This window comes from Canis lupus, chromosome X (assembly GCF_048164855.1).
Source record: "Canis lupus baileyi chromosome X, mCanLup2.hap1, whole genome shotgun sequence".
Lineage (NCBI taxonomy): Eukaryota > Metazoa > Chordata > Mammalia > Carnivora > Canidae > Canis > Canis lupus.
The window spans coordinates 3563392-3582113 of NC_132876.1; the positions used below are offsets into that span (position 1 = coordinate 3563392).

Genomic DNA, 18722 nt, shown 5'->3' on the forward strand with positions numbered 1-18722 from the left:
TTATTTGTTAACTGTGTTTTGTACTTGGGTGGTCCTATGTTGGGTACATAAATATTTAAAGTTGTTGTATCTTCTTGTTGTATTGTCTCCTTAAATGATTATATAGTGTCTTTCTTTGTCTCCTATTACAGTCTTTGATTTAAAGTCGATTTGGTCTGATATAAGAATGCTATCCTGACTTTCTTTTCACTTACATTTGCATGTTTAATGTTTCCTCATCCCTTCACTTTCAATCTACTTGTGACTTTAAGTCTGAAGTCTCTCTAGGCAGCATATAGATGAGTCTGTTTTTTATCCATTCTCTTAACCTATATCTTTTTATTGGAGCATTTAGTCCCATTTAAATTCAAAGTAATTATTAATAAGTGTGTATTTATTGTAACTTGTTATTTGTTTTGTGTTTGTTTTTGTGGATCTTCTCTGTTACTTTCTTCCCTTGCTCTCTTCTCTCGCCGTAAGTTGCTTTCTTTAGTGATATACTTGGATTCCTTTCTCTTTTGTTTTTGTATATCTGGTACTGGTTTTTGATTTGTTGTTACTATTTGGTTTGTATATAACATCCACTGTATATAGCTTTCTATACTATGTCAATAATTGCATAAATTTGAACCCATTCTTCCTCTTTTCACCACCACATTTTAAGTATATGGTGTCATACTTTATAATCCTTTTATTTTGCGAGTCCCTTGACTGAGTTTTACAGATATATTTACTGCTTTTGTTTTTCCTATTTCTCTTACTCTTACTTATGGTCTTTCCATTCCACTCAAAGGGTCCCCTTTAACATGTCTTTTAGGGATGGTTTAGTCATCATTAAAGTCACCTTTAATTTCTGTTTGTCTCAGAAATTCTTTATCTCTCCTTTTTTCTGAATGACAGCCTTCATTTTTTCCCTTTTTTTAAAAAAATATTTTATTTATTCATGAGAGACACACAGAGGCAGAGACATAGGCAGAGGGAGAAGCACTTGAAACAAGCACTTTTAACAAGGTGGTGCTGATCATCTTCCACAGGGGACATGCATCTGCTGTGGAGACTGGGGTAGCCTGGACTTTCTTTTGCAGGGTGTGCAGTTTTAACAAGGTGCATGCATCCTCTGCAGGAAGTGACCAGCTGCCACTGCCACTAGGACCGATGCCCCACAAAGTATACAATGGGAGATGTTCTGTTGGCAAGGTTTGTACCTGTTTTCTCAGGGAGGTTACCCACAGTGCTGGAACTAAGGCAACCTTGAATAGAGGAGGCTGGGTAAAGTATCAACAAGTTAGGTAATGAATGTCAGGTTGTGCTGGTTACAGCAGGTGGCTATGTGTTTATGCTGGGGGTAGAGGAGGGAAATGGCTTACCATCTCCTTTATTCCTGGAGAAGACCTCAGGGAACTCTAAGATTAGCAAATAACTCTCCCTACCAAATGCCTCAGGTGGTTTTCAAACTGTTGCCTCTATACCATATATCTGTGGACTCTTTGTTGCACTGTCTCTTTAAGGGTAGGGACTCAGTTTCCTATTGCCTTCCAGGCTGTCCCAAAGCTGAGCCACCAATTTTTAAAGTTCTAGGCTTTAAGTCCCACTGGTTTTAAGAACTCAAGAAATTAGGTCCTTGTGGTTTTCAAAGCCAAATATGGGGATTCATCTTTCCCAATCAGACTCCACACTGTGACAGTCTGTTTCTCTTCCCTCTCTGCACCTGTAGCTCTCTCCCTCCAGAGGTCAGGCCCACCATGTCTTCTCCTTTCCTACCCTCTTCTGTGCAGCCTCTTCTCTACATTTAGTTGTGGAGTTTTTTCTGCCAGTTTGGGTTATTTTCTGGATTATTTACACTAAGGTGAGTATTATTTATAGTTGTGTCCATGGGATGAGGTGTGCTTAGAATCCTCCTATTCCACCATCTTCCCCAAAAGTCCTCTTGTTTTAGCGGACAATCCACTTGATTAAATTCAGTCTGCAAGGTTTGCCTTGGTCTCTGTGGGTGGTGATGCCCATCTTTTTCAGTTTTCAAAGCCTTTGCTACCTTTGCTATGGTGCATTTGTTTTATCTCACACATGTATCTGTAGAAGATAGTCTAAGACTCAAGCCGTGATTTACATATTAGCTCATATTTCAATTTTCAAAATCTTTGCTGTGCTTCTTTTGGTCTGTCCTATACTTTACTACTTAAGATTAGTCTGATATTGAGGTTGTAGTTTAAATCATTGTGTACTTCTCAAAGTCTTTGGTATGGTGCCTTTCCTATGCATGTGCTCAAGGGTAAGCCTATGATTTTAGGGGTTCATATACTGAATGAGTGCATCCTTTTCTTTAACCCCCTTCCCTTTTGGATCTCCCCCACTGTCTTGTCTGCAGTGGCCCTTTTCCCCTGACTGTCTGGCAAGACAGATAGGGCTTTTTATTCAGAGGTTTGGCTGCTTGTGCCAGTGTCCCACTATGCAGCATTGCCTTTGAGGCGGAACTGCAAGAAAAAAGAATAAATCCAGGAAACTTATTTCCCTGTAGATTGCTTCTCCAAGTTTTAACTTCCCTTTATAACCTTTATAACCCACCTGTTCTTTTTAACTTTTCACAGTCCTTGGGTAATTGCTTTTATATTTTGTCCAGAGATTTTATTTATAATCAGAGGAAAATAAAGGCTGTAGTACACTTACTCCCTTATTCCACAATGCCAGAAACTAGTTTGGGGCAAGATGGTTTTGTTTTAATTTTAGTTTTTACTTTTACTTGCTGTATAGTGGTTTTGTGGTTTGCTTATATCCTGATCACTATCCTAAAATGGACTTAAAATAATATTTTGAAGTTTCTTCTCCTGTGATCTGCTGATCCATTCCTATTCTAACAAGCCACTTGGCTTAATTCCTAATCCCAAGACTATGTCTTAATACATCATGTCAAAAAAAAAAAATACATCATGTCATCCCAACCCACCTGCTAACCCTAGCCTGTGGCCTCAATCAGAGCCTTATACTAGGCATCAATCCAGCTTCACTTTTCTAGCCTCTTTATGAGGAGAGCCCCAAATCTGACAGGTACTCAGCCTGCTTCCAGCCACCCCTTTTGTACAGAAAAAGTATTTTAGTCTTCTTAAATTATTAGTTTTTACTATTATTATGTTTTACTATATTATTTTTTTAATTTTATGACTGTCTTAATTTTATTTTTTTCTTTTTTTTTTAATTTTTTTAAGGTATTTATTTATTTATTTTATGATAGTCACAGAGAGAGAGAGAGGCAGAGACACAGGCAGAGGGAGAAGCAGGCTCCATGCACCGGGAGCCGGATGTGGGATTCGATCCCGGGTCTACAGGATCGCGCCCTGGGCCAAAGGCAGGCGCCAAACCGCTGCGCCATCCAGGGATCCCAATTTTATTTTTTTCTTATTTTAAATGTAAGCATAATTAACACACAGTGTTATATTGGTTTCAGGTATACAATAGAAGGATTTAACAATTCTATATGTTAGTCAGTGCTTATCATAAATGTACTCTTAACCCTCTTCACCCATTTAACCCATCTCCCTCTCCCCTCTGGCAACCACCAGTTTGTTCTCTATATTTAAGAATTTATTTTGTTCATCTCTTTTTTCTTTGTTCATTTGTTTCTTAAATTCTACATAACATGGTTTCATATGGTATTTGTCTTTCTCTGACTTATTTCACTTAACATTATAACCTCTATATCCCATCAAATCCCATCTATGTTGTTACAACTGGAAGATTTTATTCTTTTTTTTATGGCTGGATAATATTCGTGTGTGTGTGTGTGTGTGTGTGTGTGTGTACATCACAATGTCTTTATCCAGTTATCTATGGATGGACATTTGGGTTGCTTCCATATCTTGGCTATTGTAAATGATGCTGCAATAAACATAGGGGTGCATATATCTTTTTGAATTACTGTTTTTGCTTTCTCTGGGTCCAGTACTGGAATTACTGGATCATATGGTAATTCTATTCTTAAATTTTTGAAGAATATCCATACTGTTTTTCAGGGTAGCTGTACCAGTTTACATTCCCACCAACAGAGCATAATGGTTCCCTTTTCTCTACATTCTTGCTAACACAACCTATTTCCTGTGTTTTTTATTTTAGTGATTCTGACTGCCATGAGGTTATATCTTATTTTGGTTTTAATTTGCATTTCCCTGATGATGAGTGATACTAATCACTCTGTATGAGCACTGTTGGTCACCTGTATGTCTTCTTTGGAAAAATGTCTCTTCAGGTCCTCTTCTCATTTTTAAATTGAATTTGTGTTTTGGGTATTGAGTTGTGTAAGTTCTTTATATATTTTGGATATTGACCCCTTATCAGATACGTCATTTGCAAATATCTTCTTTCATTCAGTAGGTTTCCTTTTCATTTTGTTGATTGTTCCCTTCACTGTGCAAAATCTTTTTATTTTGGTATAGTCTCAGTTTAATTTTCTTTTGTTTTTTACACATTTCTTAAGGAAAACAGTGTATGTGCCTCTGGTACCCTTTTCTAATCTATTATGGCCTTGTAAGCCATAATATTTTTGGTATTAGAATCATGGCAAAGTCAACCCCCCCGTTTTTTTACAGATAATAAAACTAAGTTATAATTTGAGTCAGAGGAATTAGGCAAGAAACAGAAATAAAAGATATCCAAATTAGAAAGGAAAACATAAAGCCATCACTATTCATTTATTTTTTAAAATAATTTATTTATTTATTTATTTATTTATTTATTTATTTATTCATGAGAGACACAAAGAGAGAGAGGCAGAGACACAGGCAGAGGGAGAAGCAGGCTCCATGCAGGGAGCTTGACGTGGGACTTGATCCTGGGTCTCCAGGATCACACCCTGGGCTGAAGGCGGTGCTAAATTGCTGAGCCACCCGGTCTTTCCATCACTATTTATAGATGACATGACAGATCTATAGAAAACCCTGAAGACTCAACCAAAAAAACTGTTAGAACTAACAAATTAATTTAGTAAAGTGGCAGCAAACAAAATCGATATACATAAATACATAAATCTGTTGTTTCTATACACTAATAACAAAATACCAGAAAGAGAAATTAAGAAAACCATCTCATTTACAACTGCATCAAAAAGAATAAGATACCTAGTAATAAATTTTACCAAGGAGATGAACTACTTCTACACTAAAAACTATAGGACACTGGTGAAAGATATTGAAGCTGACACAAATAAGTGGAAAGATATTCTGTGTTCATGGATTAGAAAAATTAATATTGTTAAAATGTCCATATTACCCAAAGCAACCTACAGATTCATGCAATCTCTATCAAAACACCAAAAGCATTTTTTCACAGAACAAAAAATACTAAAATTTGTACAGAATCACAGAAGACCCCAAATAGCCACAACAATTGTGAGAAAGAACATAGCTGGAGGTATCATGCTCCCAGATTTCCAACTACACTACAAAGCTTATAATAATCAAAATAGGGGGGGAGGAGCAAGATGGCGGAAGAGTAGGGTCCCCAAATCACCTGTCTCCACCAAACTACCTAGAAAACCTTCAAATTATCCTGAAAATCTATGAATTCGGCCTGAGATTTAAAGAGAGACCAGCTGGAATGCTACAGTGAGAAGAGTTCGCGCATCTATCAAGGTAGGAAGACGGGGAAAAAGAAATAAAGGAACAAAGGCCTCCAAGGGGGAGGGGCCCCGCGAGGAGCCGGGCTGAGGCCGGGGCGAGTGTCCCCAGGACAGGAGAGCCCCGTCCCGGAGACGCAGGAGCTGCACCGACCTTCCCGGGGGAAAGGGGCTCGCGGGGAGTTGGAGCAGGACCCAGGAGGGCGGGGATGCCCTCGGGCTCCCGGGGACACTAACAGCAACTGCGCGCCGGGAGAGTGCGCCGAGCTCCCTAAGGGCTGCAGCGCACTGGGGACCCGGAGCAGCTGGAGGGGCTCGGGCGGCGGCTCCGCGGAGGGGGCTGCGCGGCCCCGGGAGCAGCTCGGAGGGGCTCGGGCAGAGGAAGAGGCTCCGTGCAGAGGGGCCTGCGCGGTTCCAGGAGCAGCTCGGAGGGGCTCGGGCGGCGGCTCCGTGGAGGGGGCTGCGCGGCCCGGGAGCGCGAATCCAACAGCGCAGGCCCCGGAGCACAGGGCGCCGGGACACAGCCCAGGATCCGGCCTCCCCCGGGACAGGCAGAGGCCGGGAGGGCCCAGGACAGCGAGGACGCTCCTGCCCCAGCTGAGCAGATCAGCGGCCCCGCCCGGAGCCTCCAGGCCCTGCAGACGGAGTTCCTGCCGGAGCTGAATCCAGGTTTCCAGAGCTGCCCCGCCACTGGGGCTGTTCCTCCTGGGGCCTCGCGGGGTAAACAACCCCCACTGAGCCCTGCACCAGGCAGGGGCACAGCAGCTCCCCCAAGTGCTAACACCTGAAAATCAGCACAACAGGCCCCTCCCCCAGAAGACCAGCTAGACTGACAACCTCCAGGAGAAGCCAAGGGACTTAAAGAACACAGAATCAGAAGATACTCCCCGGTGGTTCTTTTTTTGTTTGTTTTTGTTTTTGTTTTTGTTTTTGTTTTGTTTTGCTTTTTGATTTGTTTCCTTCCCCCACCCCCTTTTTTTCTCCTTTCTTTTTCTTTCTCTTTTTCTTCTTCTTTTTTTTTTTTTCGTTTTTTTTTTCTTTTTCTTCCCTTTTTTTTTCTCTTTCTCTTTTCTTTCCTTCTTTCTCTCCTCTTTTTCTGTTTTTCCCAATACAACTAGCTTTTGGCCACTCTGCACTGAGCAAAATGACTAGAAGGAAAACCTCACCTCAAAAGAAAGAATCAGAAACAGTCCTCTCTCCCACAGAGTTACAAAATCTGGATTACAATTCAATGTCAGAAAGCCAATTCAGAAGCACTATTATACACCTACTGGTGGCTCTAGAAAAAAGTATAAAGGACTCAAGAGACTTCATGACTGCAGAATTTAGAGCTAATCAGGCAGAAATTAAAAATCAATTGAATGAGATGCAATCCAAACTAGAAGTCCTAACGACGAGGGTTAACGAGGTGGAAGAACGAGTGAGTGACCTAGAAGACAAGTTGATAGCAAAGAGGGAAACTGAGGAAAAAAGAGACAAACAATTAAAAGACCATGAAGATAGATTAAGGGAAATAAACGACAGCCTGAGGAAGAAAAACCTACGTTTAATTGGGGTTCCCGAGGGCGCCGAAAGGGACAGAGGGCCAGAATATGTATTTGAACAAATTCTAGCTGAAAACTTTCCTAATCTGGGAAGGGAAACAGGCATTCAGATCCAGGAAATAGAGAGATCCCCCCCTAAAATCAATAAAAACCGTGCAACACCTCGACATTTAATTGTGAAGCTTGCAAATTCCAAAGATAAGGAGAAGATCCTTAAAGCAGCAAGAGACAAGAAATCCCTGACTTTTATGGGGAGGAGTATTAGGGTAACAGCAGACATCTCCACAGAGACCTGGCAGGCCAGAAAGGGCTGGCAGGATATATTCAGGGTCCTAAATGAGAAGAACATGCAACCAAGAATACTTTATCCAGCAAGGCTCTCATTCAAAATGGAAGGAGAGATAAAGAGCTTCCAAGACAGGCAGCAACTAAAAGAATATGTGACCTCCAAACCAGCTCTGCAAGAAATTTTAAGGGGGCCTCTTAAAATTCCCCTTTAAGAAGAAGTTCAGTGGAACAGTCCACAAAAACAAAGACTGAATAGATATCATGATGACACTAAACTCATATCTCTCAATAGTAACTCTGAATGTGAACGGGCTTAATGACCCCATCAAAAGGCGCAGGGTTTCAGACTGGATAAAAAAGCAGGACCCATCTATTTGCTGTCTACAAGAGACTCATTTTAGACAGAAGGACACCTACAGCCTGAAAATAAAAGGTTGGAGAACCATTTACCATTCGAATGGTCCTCAAAAGAAAGCAGGGGTAGCCATCCTTATATCAGATAAACTAAAATTTACCCCAAAGACTGTAGTGAGAGATGAAGAGGGACACTATATCATACTTAAAGGATCTATTCAACAAGAGGACTTAACAATCCTCAATATATATGCTCCGAATGTGGGAGCTGCCAAATATATAAATCAATTATTAACCAAAGTGAAGAAATACTTAGATAATAATACACTTATACTTGGTGACTTCAATCTAGCTCTTTCTATACTCGATAGGTCTTCTAAGCAAAACATCTCCAAAGAAACGAGAGCTTTAAATGATACACTGGACCAGATGGATTTCACAGATATCTACAGAACTTTACATCCAAACTCAACTGAATACACATTCTTCTCAAGCGCACATGGAACTTTCTCCAGAATAGACCACGTATTGGGTCACAAATCGGGTCTGAACCGATACCAAAAGATTGGGATTGTCCCCTGCATATTCTTGGACCATAATGCCTTGAAATTAGAACTAAATCACAACAAGAAGTTTGGAAGGACCTCAAACACATGGAGGTTAAGGACCATCCTGCTAAAAGATAAAAGGGTCAACCAGGAAATTAAGGAAGAATTAAAAAGATTCATGGAAACTAATGAGAATGAAGATACAACCGTTCAAAATCTTTGGGATGCAGCAAAAGCAGTCCTAAGGGGGAAATACATCGCAATACAAGCATCCATTCAAAAACTGGAAAGAACTCAAATACAAAAGCTAACCTTACACATAAAGGAGCTAGAGAAAAAACAGCAAATAGATCCTACACCCAAGAGAAGAAGGGAGCTAATAAAGATTCGAGCAGAACTCAACGAAATCGAGACCAGAAGAACTGTGGAACAGATCAACAGAACCAGGAGTTGGTTCTTTGAAAGAATTAATAAGATAGATAAACCATTAGCCAGCCTTATTAAAAAGAAGAGAGAGAAGACTCAAATTAATAAAATCATGAATGAGAAAGGAGAGATCACTACCAACACCAAGGAAATACAAACGATTTTAAAAACATATTATGAACAGCTATACGCCAATAAATTAGGCAATCTAGAAGAAATGGACGCATTCCTGGAAAGCCACAAACTACCAAAACTGGAACAGGAAGAAATAGAAAACCTGAACAGGCCAATAACCAGGGAGGAAATTGAAGCAGTCATCAAAAACCTCCCAAGACACAAGAGTCCAGGGCCAGATGGCTTCCCAGGAGAATTTTATCAAACGTTTAAAGAAGAAATCATACCTATTCTCCTAAAGCTGTTTGGAAAGATAGAAAGAGATGGAGTACTTCCAAATTCGTTCTATGAAGCCAGCATCACCTTAATTCCAAAGCCAGACAAAGACCCCGCCAAAAAGGAGAATTACAGACCAATATCCCTGATGAACATGGATGCAAAAATTCTCAACAAGATACTGGCCAATAGGATCCAACAGTACATTAAGAAAATTATTCACCATGACCAAGTAGGATTTATCCCTGGGACACAAGGCTGGTTCAACACCCGTAAAACAATCAATGTGATTCATCATATCAGCAAGAGAAAAACCAAGAACCATATGATCCTCTCATTGGATGCAGAGAAAGCATTTGACAAAATACAGCATCCATTCCTGATCAAAACTCTTCAGAGTGTAGGGATAGAGGGAACATTCCTCGACATCTTAAAAGCCATCTATGAAAAGCCCACAGCAAATATCATTCTCAATGGGGAAGCACTGGGAGCCTTTCCCCTAAGATCAGGAACAAGACAGGGATGTCCACTCTCACCACTGCTATTCAACATAGTACTGGAAGTCCTAGCCTCAGCAATCAGACAACAAAAAGACATTAAAGGCATTCAAATTGGCAAAGAAGAAGTCAAACTCTCCCTCTTCGCCGATGACATGATACTCTACATAGAAAACCCAAAAGTCTCCACCCCAAGATTGCTAGAACTCATACAGCAATTCGGTAGCGTGGCAGGATACAAAATCAATGCCCAGAAGTCAGTGGCATTTATATACACTAACAATGAGACTGAAGAAAGAGAAATTAAGGAGTCAATCCCATTTACAATTGCACCCAAAAGCATAAGATACCTAGGAATAAACCTCACCAAAGATGTAAAGGATCTATACCCTCAAAACTATAGAACACTTCTGAAAGAAATTGAGGAAGACACAAAGAGATGGAAAAATATTCCATGCTCATGGATTGGCAGAATTAATATTGTGAAAATGTCAATGTTACCCAGGGCAATATACACGTTTAATGCAATCCCTATCAAAATACCATGGACTTTCTTCAGAGAGTTAGAACAAATAATTTTAAGATTTGTGTGGAATCAGAAAAGACCCCGAATAGCCAGGGGAATTTTAAAAAAGAAAACCATATCTGGGGGCATCACAATGCCAGATTTCAGGTTGTACTACAAAGCTGTGGTCATCAAGACAGTGTGGTACTGGCACAAAAACAGACACATAGATCAGTGGAACAGAATAGAGAATCCAGAAGTGGACCCTGAACTTTATGGGCAACTAATATTCGATAAAGGAGGAAAGACTATCCATTGGAAGAAAGACAGTCTCTTCAATAAATGGTGCTGGGAAAATTGGACATCCACATGCAGAAGAATGAAACTAGACCACTCTCTTTCACCATACACAAAGATAAACTCAAAATGGATGAAAGATCTAAATGTGAGACAAGATTCCATCAAAATCCTAGAGGAGAATACAGGCAACACCCTTTTTGAACTCGGCCATAGTAACTTCTTGCAAGATACATCCACGAAGGCAAAAGAAACAAAAGCAAAAATGAACTATTGGGACTTCATCAAGATAAGAAGCTTTTGCACAGCAAAGGATACAGTCAACAAAACTCAAAGACAACCTACAGAATGGGAGAAGATATTTGCAAATGACATATCAGATAAAGGGCTAGTTTCCAAGATCTATAAAGAACTTCTTAAACTCAACACCAAAGAAACAAACAATCCAATCATGAAATGGGCAAAAGACATGAACAGAAATCTCACAGAGGAAGACATAGACATGGCCAACATGCATATGAGAAAATGCTCTGCATCACTTGCCATCAGGGAAATACAAATGAAAACTACAATGAGATACCACCTCACACCAGTGAGAATGGGGAAAATTAACAAGGCAGGAAACAACAAATGTTGGAGAGGATGCGGAGAAAAGGGGACCCTCTTACACTGTTGGTGGGAATGTGAACTGGTGCAGCCACTCTGGAAAACTGTGTGGAGGTTCCTCAAACAGTTAAAAATAGACCTGCCCTACGACCCAGCAATTGCACTGTTGGGGATTTACCCCAAAGATACAAATGCAATGAAACGCCGGGACACCTGCACCCCGATGTTTCTAGCAGCAATGGCCACGATAGCCAAACTGTGGAAGGAGCCTCGGTGTCCAACGAAAGATGAATGGATAAAGAAGATGTGGTTTATGTATACAATGGAATATTACTCAGCTATTAGAAATGACAAATACCCACCATTTGCTTCAACGTGGATGGAACTGGAGGGTATTATGCTGAGTGAAGTAAGTCAGTCGGAGAAGGACAAACATTATATGTTCTCATTCATTTGGGGAATATAAATAATAGTGAAAGGGAAAATAAGGGAAGGGAGAAGAAATGTGTGGGAAATATCAGAAAGGGAGACAGAACGTAAAGACTGCTAACTCTGGGAAACGAACTAGGGGTGGTAGAAGGGGAGGAGGGCGGGGGGTGGGAGTGAATGGGTGACGGGCACTGGGTGTTATTCTGTATGTTAGTAAATTGAACACCAATAAAAAAATAAATAAATAAATAAAAAAAAATAATAATCAAAATAGTATTATATTTGCATAAAAACAAACACCTAGATTAATGGAACAGAATAGAGAGCACAGAAGTAAACTCATACCTATATTGTCAATTAGTTTACGACAAAGGAGCCAAAAATATACACTGGGAAAAGGACATTCTCTTCAATCAGTGATGTTGGGAAAACTGGATAGCCACATGCAAAAGAATAAAATCTGACCGCTATCTAACACCATACACAAAAATCAACTCAAAACGGATTAAAGACTTGAATATAAGACCTGAAACCATAAAATTCCTAGAAGGAAATGTAGATGGTAAGTTCCTTGACATCAGTCTTGACATTGAATCTTTGGATCTGATGCCAAAGCAGAGACAACAAAAGGAAAAAATAGAGTAGTGGGACTACATTAAACTAAAAAGCTTCTCCAAAGCAAAGGAAACCATCAACAAAGTAAAAAGGCAACCTATTGAATGGGAGAAAATATTTACAAATTATATATCTAATAAGGGGTTAATATCCAAAATACATAAAGAATTCAACTCAATAACAAAAGAAACAAACATATAAATAAACCAATTAAAAAATGGGCAGAAGATCTTAATAAAAACTTTCCAAAGAAGATGGCTTCTTATATCTTCTATAGATGATAGGCTTCTATAGGCTTCTTCATCTTCTATAGATGGCTAACAGGCACATGGAACAATGTTCAACAATACTAATTATCAGGGAAATAAAAGTCAAAACTACGATGAGATATCATCTGACACTTGTTAGAAGTTATTATTAAAAAGACAAAAAATAACAGATGTTAGGACATGGAGAAATGGGAACCCTTGTACACGGTTGTTGGAAATGTAAATTGGCACAGCCACAGTAGAAAACATTTTGAAAGTTCCTCAAAAAATTAAAAAAAATAGACCTACCATGTGATCCACCTATTCCACTTCTGGATATTTATCTGATGAAAATGAAAAGAGACAAGAGAAAATACTAATTCAAAAAGGTATGTGCACCCTTGTGTTCATCACTGATAGATGAATGAATAAAAAAGATGTTACACATATATACAATGAAATACTACTCGGCTGTTTAAAATAAGGAAATTTGGCCATTAGTGACAACATGCATGGCCTTGAGGGTATTATGCTAAGTGAAATAAGGCAGACAGAGAAAGACAAATACCGTGATTTCATATATATAGAACAAATGAACAAACAAAATAAAAAATACTCATAGACACAGAGAATAGATTGGTGATTATCAGAGGGGAAAAGAATTTGTGGGGTGGGAGAAAAGGGTGAAGGGGGTCAATTGTATTGTGATGGATGGTAACGAGACTTATTGTGGTGATCACTTTGTAGGGTATACAAATATCAAAATCTCATGTTGTACGCCTGAAACTAATATTCTGTTACTTACCAATTTTACCTCACTTTAAAAAATATATTTGCTGGGACATCTGGGTGGCTCAGTGGTTGAGCATTTGCCTTCTGCTCAGGGCATGATCCTGGGGTCCCGGGATCGAGTCCCACATTGGGCTCCCCAAATATATGTTTATTTGCTGTACATTCCAGGTACCTGACACTAGATGGAGTAGCATAAACACAGTCCTAGGCTGCTAGCCTACCAAATATTAAAAGCTGTGAGCCTTGCCCAAACAGTCTGTAAAAGAGGGTGTGAGTCAATTGCAGAGATTAGATTAGAGCTAACACAGACTCTTGTAATTTCTACTCCCTTAAATCACCTTTTTGTTACTTCTCTGGAGAGTTTATCTGTAATTAATACTATTGGGGGGTGGAGTCACTGAGGACTTACGGTATCTTAGTCCCAAAGAGTTGTCAAACAGAAAGGCTATTAACATAAGAGAGCATTCCAGCTCTCAGATCTGTGAAAACCTGTCCATAAGTCACTGTAACTCACTCTCTAAATTCATGTAACTAACCAATCCAGACAGTCACATGGGAGCTCATTTCCTCCAGTCCAGTCTCTCTTCCAGATAAAAAGTATATACAACAATAAGTGCTGCTTCTTCAATGTTCTCAGTGATCTGCAAATAAGAAAATGAAAAGTTAAGGTTTTGTTCTCCTAGCCAAGGTTCCAGGCCTCGAAGTCTCACTGTTCTTAGGAAGATTGTCATTAAAAAGAATTGAAGAGCCCATTGTGGCCTATAATGAGAAAAAGGGTATAGCTAGTAGGCTTTTGTTCATAGCATTCATCTTATGAGCTTGTCTCTAATGGAATTGTGACAAACTTTCACCACAAATCATTTTGGTGTCAGTAAAAAGAAAAAAAAATCAGACCGGAGCCAGAAGAAAGTGAGTAAGGGATAGTGAGGATGCATAAAACCATGTCAAAGGGAGAGGAGACATAGTCAAAAGAAGTCAGAATATTTAGTCTGGAAAGAAACAAGAAGAGCAAATTTAGGGGTATCACTATCACTTTCTTTCAATCTCTGCAGGTCTTTAAATCTCACAAGATTAAGAAGCAAACTTTGTTGTGTGAATCCAAAGGGCGGTGCTAAGACCAATGTTGATATGTGTGCTAAGGCGAAACAGCTAGAGTTGGGAAACCTACTTTGATTTTTGCTCAAAGGAGAAAATTCGTGATTTCTTGGGAACCTATTTGTTTGTTTGTTTTATTGATAATATTTAAGTATATATCCTTTTTTAATGTATAAATTTATTTTTTATTGGTGTTCAATTTGCCAACATGTAGAATAACACCCAGTGCTCATCCCGTCAAGTGCCCCCCTCAGTGCCCGTCACCCAGTCACCCCCCACCCCCCGCCCACCTCCCCTTCCACCACCCCTAGTTCGTTTCCCAGAGTTAGGAGTCTTTCATGCTGTCTCCCTTTTGGGAACCTATATGAAGTCCAACTAGAAAATACAGAATGTTATGAACAACATGTTCAATGTAAACACAGTGATCACTCACTGATTGGCTTATCTTTACTCTTTCAGATCAAAGTTAGCAAAAATAATATTGGGACTGATTGGGAGTACAACTGAGGGCTAAAATCATATGCGTTCAGGAGCTTCAAGCACTTCCAATATCATGGCAAATTTGCAAAAGGAAAGCATAATTTTGTTCTCCTTTTGTTTCAAAGGAAGGAAGGAAGGATCCACAAATCAAATAAATCACCAAGGAGCATCTGAAAATAATTGTTAAGCAGTGGAGGAGAGGCCCTTTTATCTCTCCATAAACTCATATCTCACATTTGTTTCTCCTAAGACTATGAATAGGGGCTATACTATGAATTGTAGCTCTCAGCAGTTCTAGTCTAATTCACTGGTCTTTTCATTGATTTAAATGAAAGAGCCAACTCCTAGTCATTCTTTCATACAGAGAAGCAGGAATAGTGAGTGGACACTCTCTTCTATGTCTGGGACCCAGGACCTTAGATTTTTGGGTGACTTTTGTCTATTTTTCTTTTACCCATTTATTCTTCCTTGCTTTTTCCTTCAATCCTTTTCTGCTTATCTCTTCTCTCCACCCCCCCCCCCCAGTTATTTACTTTCCTTTTTTATACCAGTGTACTAGACCAAACTTCCCAACTCTTTCCTTGCTGCAAAGGCAGGAAAATGTCTGAAGCTTGAATGAGCCCTAATTCATTGGGAAAGCATCTATTCTCCACTGTTTCCTTCTTAGCAATCAAGGGGTGCCTTTTAAGTAAAAGTGAATAGTTGAGAGACAGGAGGGGCACCAAATTTCCATAAAACCTCCTACTTTCCTCAGGCAGCTTACTTCTTCTTGTTACCAGTGGGTACCTTTAGTCAGATGCTTTTTGCTTGGCCTTACAGTTAGAGTTCCTAGTTAGTACAAAAAAAATCAGAATTTGGATGGTCCCATACCCTCATTGTACAAGAACACAGCTGAAAGGAACCCGTCAAGGTGTGTGTTTTGATGAGTTGACTATAGTGCTAATTATTCTTCTTCTTCTGAAAATGTAATTTTAGTGGCTATGCACTGTGGCCTTGAATATACTCAGTGCCTGAGTAGAAGAACAGTGTATTAAGCCCAAGGGATGGTTCTAGAAAGTAGGAAGCCAACAATATCTAAAGTACATCTGGACCAGAACCCAGGATGGGATGAATAGAGTGAACATGTTTCACATGGAGTGTGTTCCCTACCTCTCTGTAAGATAAAAGAAATAGTGCTATAGACTACATAATCAGCCTCATTTATATTATTTATATTTATATTTATAAATATATAGATGTATTTAAATATATATAAATATGCATCACATCTTATGTAGGCCCTATTGGTATCGGCTGTGCTACTGGTGTACTCTACTGGGGTTTGGTGTGCTGGGCCAAAGTGGGATTTATTTGAATTTAATATAATGATGAGGTATTTTGTAGGCTGGAATAGGCTGCCCTGTGTTCTATTTTAGGAATGCTGGAGTATGTGGGCTAGTTTGAGCTACAATGGGGTAAACAGGGCTGGCTGAAGCAGGAAGAGAGAGAAATTTAGCAATGAAATCACTTCACTTCTCTGAGTATCATTTTCCAACTTGTCAAATATGTGAGATTCATTCATTTATACCAAAAATGTTCAGTGAGTACCATCTAAGTAATAGGCTCCTTTTTAATGTACTGAGAATACAGAGATAACAAAACAGGGACACTGCCATACAGGAGCTTTTGGGTAAGTTGGGGGAGGTAGCCAAGTAAATAGACAGTACAATAAAGAAAAATAAATGCAAAGAGAATGTATCAGGTAATATCAGTCATTTTCAACTCTCAGTCACTTAACCCAATGAAAGTTTATTTCTCATTCATGCAAAGTCTGTTATGGACCCAGGCAACTTTCCAGGGCAGTTATCCTTTATGTGTTAGCTCATCATTCCAGGCTGTTTCAATCTTATGGTAGTCTATAACGATATGTTTCCATGATGGCCATGGCAGGAAGGGTCTTGCATTGGATATTAATTGTTCCAGCCAGAGAAGGACACATATAACTTCCTCCCACAGCCAAAAATAGTCACATAGCCTCTCCCTATGTTAAGTGGGCAGGGGAGTGGGGGTGCAAACATTCTATGTTTCTGGAAGTATTAAAGTTGGATATTAGAACATTTGCAACTTACCACAGGTAAGAGTAATCCGGATGTGGGGGTCCAGCACATATAAATGCCAATGATCTCTCAGGGCTTTTCTTAAACTTTGGAGCTTGGGGATTCTGTTGTCATTCTCAATGATATCTAAAGGGATAAACTTTGTACCTGTACCTAGCACATAACGTGAAGAAATAGTACAGGTCAGAGGTTTTCCATCATATGTCAGGTAACCTTTCTCAGAAGTAGCAAGTTAGCTGTCATTTGGAATACTGCACTGGACTCTTTCTGAGCTTAGGGAACTGATTTTCATGACACTCTGCTTTTCTGCTTTCTTTGGCCTAGATGCGGTGACTGAAGTGAAGACTGATATCTATGTGACCAGTTTTGGCCCCGTGTCAGACACTGACATGGTAAGTATAATTCCTGCAAAGGTAAAAGTGAAAGATGATGCAACAAATCAAAGAAAACAAATTGGAGTTTATAGCTATGTTCTAGGGAGAAGCCTTCTCTCGTATGAATTCCCTATCTTCACTATCCTACATTTCGCGAAATTCATCTTTTTCCCTGCTCTCCCTACCCATTCACATATAAAGCATATACCTTCATCAGGAATACCCTTTCTTTCCACAACACATCTTTCAAAGTTCAGCTTGTATCCCTATCCTCAATTAAACTTTCCCTGTCTTCTCATTTTGTCAGCACTACACACATATTTACAGAGATAAGTCATGTGAGGAGAACATTGTGGTGGGGACTTTCAAAGAGTCAAGCAGCCTGTGGTATCATCCAAGAAGTCTGCTCCTTGTAAACAGGCCCTATTCACAGGGGTAATAGACTGACCATGGTGATGCAAAATATTTGGAGAAGGAGTCAAAATCACTTCTGGAAATTCGTCCTTCTACAGATGTGAGCAGGGGAAAGCTTCAGAGTAGAGTCAAGGAATAGAGCATGGCACAGCAGAGCTAGTAAGGGGAAACTCATGAGCCATCTTCAAGGACTTCTCCTTCCATTACCTCTTGTTGTCAAAGCAAAGAATGCAGTGGAAAGTTGAGGCAGGAGACCCCATCCTAATGGGCCACCTGATCAATACCTACTAAGTATCAGATATTTGATTGAATAATGATCATGTAAGCAAACAAAGAACTATTATATGCTCAGTATGCCTGGCAGTTAATAGATGCTCAAAGAATTTTTGTTGAGTGAGTGACTTTGTATGGAAAATAAAAATCTTAAAATCAGAAAATGTTTAAAGAATATGAAGTGTCCAAAAATATGAAATGTCCATGTTCATTACTTAAATTTTTTTCTGTGTATCTTCATTGGGACTACTACTTAGCAGAGGATAAGGCTTCTTTAGACCTTTTGGGTAAATATAAACAGTTGTATAGGAATGTGATAGAGTTTACCTGTAGGTAATATAGAATGATTGAGTGTATTCGAGTAGGGCAGTCAAAATATACATGTGTTGTTTTAGAATGATTGAGAATGACCTATCAGTCTGTACAGGATGGACTGCAGGGGGGAAAAGATTGGAGGCTGAGAGTTGGTTTAGGTATGTTGACTTTACATGGCTCTTTCTTCAATCAGGCAAGGTCTACAAGTCAGTTGGACAAGAAGACTAGTTTTCAGCAGAGGGAGTCATGAGTGGTTGTGAGGCAACGCCTGTACTTTGTCTTTTAAGTGCGGAACAAAGAGGATACTGAGATATAACAGATTCCCTGTATACTCCTTAAGGGCAAGTACCAAGTCCTCATGGCTTCCCTGATACTTAATAGAGTACTTGACACATAGGGAGAGCTCAGTAAGGGGCATGTTTGATGTACGAGGGGTGGAGGAGACAGGTCTCTCATAGGGGTATCAGGAAAGCCTGTGTATCTAGATTGCTCCCTCTCAACTGCTCCTGGTCTCAACTTGACTACTAATGCCCACAGTCTCAGATCCAGGCATGT

The 18722-nt window shown here is 39.7% G+C and overlaps 1 protein-coding gene across 2 annotated transcripts in view; it reads left to right on the top strand.

The window, feature by feature from the left end:
* The window catches only part of GABRA3 (gamma-aminobutyric acid type A receptor subunit alpha3), a 314861-nt gene that overhangs the window by 175296 nt on the left and 120843 nt on the right, over window positions 1-18722 (top strand). For both annotated transcript variants that reach the window (XM_072818120.1, XM_072818119.1), the window contains exon 4: window positions 17116-17183. In XM_072818120.1, the coding sequence (XP_072674221.1) occupies window positions 17116-17183 (68 nt within the window). The remainder of the gene's footprint in view (window positions 1-17115; window positions 17184-18722) is intronic.